This window comes from Cicer arietinum, chromosome 2 (assembly GCF_000331145.2).
Source record: "Cicer arietinum cultivar CDC Frontier isolate Library 1 chromosome 2, Cicar.CDCFrontier_v2.0, whole genome shotgun sequence".
Classification (NCBI taxonomy): Eukaryota; Viridiplantae; Streptophyta; class Magnoliopsida; order Fabales; family Fabaceae; genus Cicer; species Cicer arietinum.
The window spans coordinates 31822668-31828714 of NC_021161.2; the positions used below are offsets into that span (position 1 = coordinate 31822668).

The window sequence follows — 6047 nt, forward strand, 5'->3', positions numbered from 1 at the left end:
ATAAGTTCTTTACTCAAACACAGTTAAATGCTTAGCCTTGAGGCCGAGCTCTAATGTCAATTGAAGAGAGATAAAAACACAAGAAATGAGTTTGAATTGTGTTTTTAAGGTTGTAAAAACTTTTAAAATGAATGATAAAATAATCAATGTGATAAAGTAAAAACAAGTAAAAAGATAAAGAAAGGAAACACAAGTTGATTTATCCCGGTTCACCATCAACATGGTAGCTATATCTAGTCCATTCACTCCGAGTGATTTAATCCACTAATTACCAAAAGTATCAAACGTCCACTGAATACCTTACATTAAATCTGACTGTGTTCAAGTTTTCTCAACCTTCTAGCTTATTACAATCAAGCTATTGAGGGCAACAATCACTACTGGACCAAATTAAAAAGAATGTTTAACATAGTTTTCTAAAAAAAACTATCACACGAGAATGTTTACAAAACATGCTCTCATAATGTATTTTAAGTTTCTCAACACTTAGACCTAATACAAAAAAATTTACAAGTAGCTATGTGTGACAACATTAGGTTTTTCTCTTGTATATTTGCAGCGAGGATTACAAGTCCTTTTATGGAGAACAATCAAGGCCATTAAAGTTTTTGACTGTTGTGATTGCACGAAATCAAAATGTAAAATAATTACTTGGATTAAATCTTTAGAAATTTTGAATCAATCTTAAAAATTTATCAAAATCCGTCTACTTAATTGATTAAGTGTATCTTGATAGAATCGATTGAAAAATCATGTGATGAATTTTTTTAGTTAGACTATGTGCACCTCCTAAATTTTCATTGCGCTTTTGTTACTGTCGACCTCAGTGCTAGCTGACATAACATCCCTAGTTAGACTATTGGCCAAAAAAACAACTTTAATAAAATAGTCAAATTTACCGATTCCCCATTTTTTAATCGATATTAAATGATTTAATAGCTCCATCTTCTTGGGATGTGAGAGTAGGTACACTAATAATTGATCTAGACAAATCACCGTTTAACACGTTATGAAATATGCGATCCACATTGCTCCCATGATGATTTATGTCTTTTATTTCATTTTATTAGGAGATTATTTTGTTCACCTATATCTCTAACAAAGTCATCACAAATTCACAATTGATATCTAACATTCTTACCATTTTGTTAATTTCAAGTGAATTCTAGTTTTACCAACCAACCATTATATGACGAAGTGTTTCAGTTTAACGGAAACAAGAAACCGTTGCCACCGGTCAAAATTCACAGGTTCGGGTCTCCGTTCCACAACAACAGACTTAAAAGACGGAACAATAATGCATTGCTGGGTACCCAAAACCCGAACCGAATCAAAACCAAGCCTACTCCTAATCCACGGCATCGGACCCAACGCACTATGGCAATGGGGTAACTTCATCCGCAACTTAACAAAATTCTTCAACGTGTACGTACCGGATCTCATTTTCTTCGGCGGGTCATACACAACCCGACCCGAAAGAACGGAAGGGTTTCAAGCGGAATGTGTTATGAGAGTGATGAAAGAAATGAAGTGTGTGAGGAGTGTGAGTGTGGTTGGGTTGAGTTATGGTGGGTTTGTAGCGTATGATTTGGCTGTGAAGTATGAGGAGTTTGTGGAGAGGGTTGTGGTGTGTGGGTCAGGGGTGAGTTTGGAAGAGAAAGATATAAAAGAAGGGCTTTTTCTTGTTTCTGATTTGGATGAAGCTGCTCAAATTTTGGTGCCTCAAACGCCACAAAGGCTTAGAGAACTTGTTGAGTATACTTTTTCTAAAGCTTCTCTTGTGGCTTGGTTGCCCTCTTGCTTCCTCCTTGATTTCATTCATGTAAGCCTTTTTTACTCATTTTATTTGTTAATTGGTGTTTTTTACCCATGTTATCCATGATTAATCTTAGCCACAAAATTTGGCTGACCAACTTTAGTGAGATTACATTATTTCTTTTTGCTTGAAACCTTGTTAAGGCTTGAATCTACTTCGACTCTTGCAAACATAATGTTGGTGTATGGAAGAAAAAAAAACATTTGTAAACTCAAAATTATCAATTATAAAACTAATTTTGATTAAAGTTGAGTGTGAAGGAAATCATCTATATATAAATTCTTATGTAAAAGTGAATTTTGAGTAAAATTTAATATAGAATACTCAACTCAACATACAATGATTATATATATATATATATATATATGTTTTGTTTTAGCCAAATCTAGTTTCATGGGAAAACTTTAGTTTAGGAAATTAATCACGATTATTTTTTGTAAAATCGTGTTTTGGGAGCATATATTCTTCTCCAAACTTTGTTTCTAGGATATTAACTTTCTCCCTGTTTTGACTTTCAAAAATTGTGTCAAAGGTATTTGTCAGTTTAGCTAGTTAAGGTCTTATTTCACTATTTCTGATTGTTCATTACTTTATTTTAGTTCATAAACTTGGGATTAACTTGATTCTTTTCTCAAGTTGCTTATTCTTACATGAAGTAGTTGGATTTGTCTACCATAGCATGTTTGCAGGAGAAAAAGAAGAGTGTTGTATGTCGATATAATGATTGAGGGACTGCTTGTTACAAATTCTAAAAAAAAAAGTGTCTTTAGAATTGAATAATTTAGAGATGAATTTATAGAAATTTTTAAGAAAAACATAAGTTGTTTTATTTTGTGTGTCATAGTAAAAATCATCTTTTTTAAATCAGCTATAAAAAAATATTTTTTTAGAAGCTCTTAAAAATAGATTTTCTCATGTGAAATAGTTTTTAAATTACTTTTCAGATTTTCATTTTTTTTTATAAAGAAATTGTCGCAAACAGAGAAAAAATTTCAAAAGTGATTAATTTCTCTTAAAAAAAGTTTTTTTTTTCTTTTCTTTTTATATAAAAAGTCATTAAAAAAGGACCCTTAATTAGATATGTTTCAGACTCGGCTGCAAATTTTAATTAACTAACTAGATTATGGTATTATAAATAAAGGGGCCATAGTGTGCTAAAATTGGTAAATTTGGGTAGGCAATGTGCAGGGACTATGTACAAGAAAAGAGAGAATTGATCCGAGCCCTTGCTAAGGACAGAAATTTTTCTGACCTCCCTAAGATATCTCAGGTTGATTTCTACTTACCTCTTAGTTTGATGATGTTTTCCTCCATTTGTAATTTTGTAATATAAATTTAAATTAAGAGACATAATTTCTTCACTGCAGCCTACATTAATTATTTGGGGAGAACATGATCAACTATTCCCTTTAGAACTTGGTCACAGATTGAAAAGGTTAATATTTTTTTATAAAACTCTTGTTGTAGTTGTAAGTTGTTAGTAGTTAAATTTGAATTTTTAATTCAATGGTTGAAACAGGCATTTAGGTGACAATGCTCAAATAGTGGTGATCAAGAACACAGGGCATGCATTCTGTGCGGAAAAGGCTAAGGAGTTCTATAGTATCTTGAAGTCTTTTCTCGTGGATTCATAGCCACTAGCAGAGAGCTCACCTTGCAAGTTTCAAAACATTGATCCACTGTGAGATCAAATACCAAAGGAAACAGAAAATATGGGGGCGATGGACATGTCTTTTACAGTCTTTTTCCGGCCTCATTGTCTCTCGCTTAATTCGAGGCTTGGATCTTCTCAATTCATTCACTCTTTAAATCTTTCGTAAATTCTTAATCACACTTAAATATGTTTTTGGTCACTATAATATAAGATGACTTTGATTTTAGTCATTGCAAAACAATTTTCTTTTTAATTGACTTTCAAATTACTTTTAATTTGATCCCTCCCTTTATTTTGTTACTTATATGGACTGAAAATGCTGAGATGTGACTAATGGTTAGACTCATTAATGAAGGTTTGAGTTTATGACAAAGCTTTGGGTTTCTCTAGAATAGTTGGGTTTGTTTTGGTTTCCTCAAGTAAAGTATTATGAATTTGTTCAAGATATGTGTTTGTTTTGGAGTTGTTCTAGTTTGTTTTGGATCTGGGTTTTGGGGTTGAAGAGGAAAAAAGCAAATTAAAGAAGATTTTGAACTATCTAGATTCAAGTTCATGAGTATTGATCTAGAATCTGGGTTTTAATTTGAAGATCCATAATTTCCTTTTTAATAAATTTGTTTCAATGTTTTTAGTATTTGTTTTCATAAAATAATTGTTTTTTGTTTTTAATAAATGATTAAAAATTTAATTAATATAGTTAATTAGGTAATTAATAATAGTTTTTGATGAGTCAAGTTTAATCATAGCTAACACCCCATCCTTTTCGGTCCACATAAGCAATTCAATGAGGCTAGGGACCAAGTTAAAAGTAATTTGAAATTACAAGGTTGAAGAAAATTGTTTTTGTATGGACTAAAATTGAAGCAACCCTATATTATAGGGAGTAAACGCACCTTTAAGTCTTCTTAATCATTATTTGGTACAACACTTGAATTAGTAATTTGATTTAAAGAAAAAAATTTCTATTTCAAAATTTAACGATCCTACGGATTACTTGCAATGTAACACTCATCCGATCAAGAATGAATCGTCCAAATTTTAAAGAAAATTTTAATTTATTAAACAAAAATTTCTATCTTAAAATATACACTATTTGATCTTTATCGTAAGGTCGACACAATGTCACTACACGTAGTCACTACATAGAAATCCGATCGTTTAAGGAGTATATTTTCCTTGATTACTCTCTCTTTCTCCATAATTTAATATATTTAGGTGTGTTCACATTCAATCCAATGCAAAATCGCAATAATCAAATATGAAAACTGCAAACTGAAAAAAACTGCATTTTTTAAATGGATTGGAACAATTTTTGATTCATATAGTGAAAATCCCGATCAAATCCAATACAAACCGATAATATACCAACATGTATGTCTTTATAATATATTGATGTACATTTTCATATTTCAAAATATCTATTAAATGCTTACATAATGTATGTTTTTTTCTTTTTACTAAACATTTTCTTTTTCTCGGCTATAAACACTATAACTTTTTGAATGAGTACTTTTTTATTTGCATTATCTTGTTGGATATAATTTTCTTTAGTTATTAAAATTTTTTGTTAGTATTTTTTATAAAAGGTTATCACAAATAAAAGATTAAATTAAATTTTTGGTACTTTAAGTTATTTTTAGGTTTAACTTTGATCTCTTAAGTTTTGTTCATTTTATTTGGTCCCAAAAGTTATGAATGTTAGATACTTTGGTCCCTTCAAGTTATTTTCATTTTGTTTTAGTGCCTTAAGCTATAAATAGTAAACATCTTAATCCCTTAAGTTACAAAAATTACAGATTTTGTTTCCTTAAGTTACAAGTTAAACACTATTAAAAAGGATCAAACTGTATAATGTATGTAACTTAAGGGTTCAAAGTATTTAATGGTTGTCAATTAAGGGACTAAAATGTAAAGAAAATAATTTGAAGGACCAAAGTGTTGAACCATTGTAACTTAAGGCATCAAAGTGAAACCTAAAATAACTTAAGGGACCGAAAGTGCAATTTAGCCTAAAAGATAATACAAACCAATGTATTAAATACAATAATGAAAACCAAAAACCAATTCAATCCAAATCAATAAATATTGGATCGGATTTAATTTTAAAATCAAATCAATTGGATGATCAGATAACAAAACTAAAAAGATTTAGAAGCCATCCAATACGCAAACACCTCTACTACTTTTGTCTCTTTTGACTCCCAGAGTAACTCTACTACTTTTGTCTCTTTTGACTCCCAGAGTAAAAGGGCATAGTAGCATTAACATACAATAAAAAGAGTGACACTGTTGTAACTTAAAATCACATTTTGTTTACATCTACCTGCAAACCAGATGCTCACTATCCAAAATAGTTCAATGCAAATAAGCTTAATGGCATGTTTGATCAATAGACTTGGTCTCATATTAGTCAAGAAGTTGTGTGCTCAATGAACTTTAGAAGGGAGATTGAATAGAGTTCACACTCTTTTAGAATTTATCAATCTCTTAGTGGAAAACAATTTGAAAACGTTATATATTAATGGTTTTGTTATCAATTAACACAAATGAGATTGGTAAATTTATATAAGAAAGAGT

The 6047-nt window shown here is 30.4% G+C and overlaps 1 protein-coding gene across 1 annotated transcript; it reads left to right on the plus strand.

Annotated features, from left to right (window-relative positions):
- Positions 1-980: 980 nt before the first annotated feature.
- Positions 981-3723, plus strand: LOC101503575 (uncharacterized). Its single transcript, XM_004490319.4, has 4 exons — positions 981-1822; positions 2994-3086; positions 3184-3251; positions 3336-3723. Exons 1-4 carry the CDS (start codon positions 1190-1192, stop codon positions 3448-3450), a joined length of 909 nt encoding a protein of 302 aa, XP_004490376.1. The 5' UTR covers positions 981-1189; the 3' UTR covers positions 3451-3723.
- The last annotated feature ends 2324 nt before the right edge of the window (positions 3724-6047 follow it).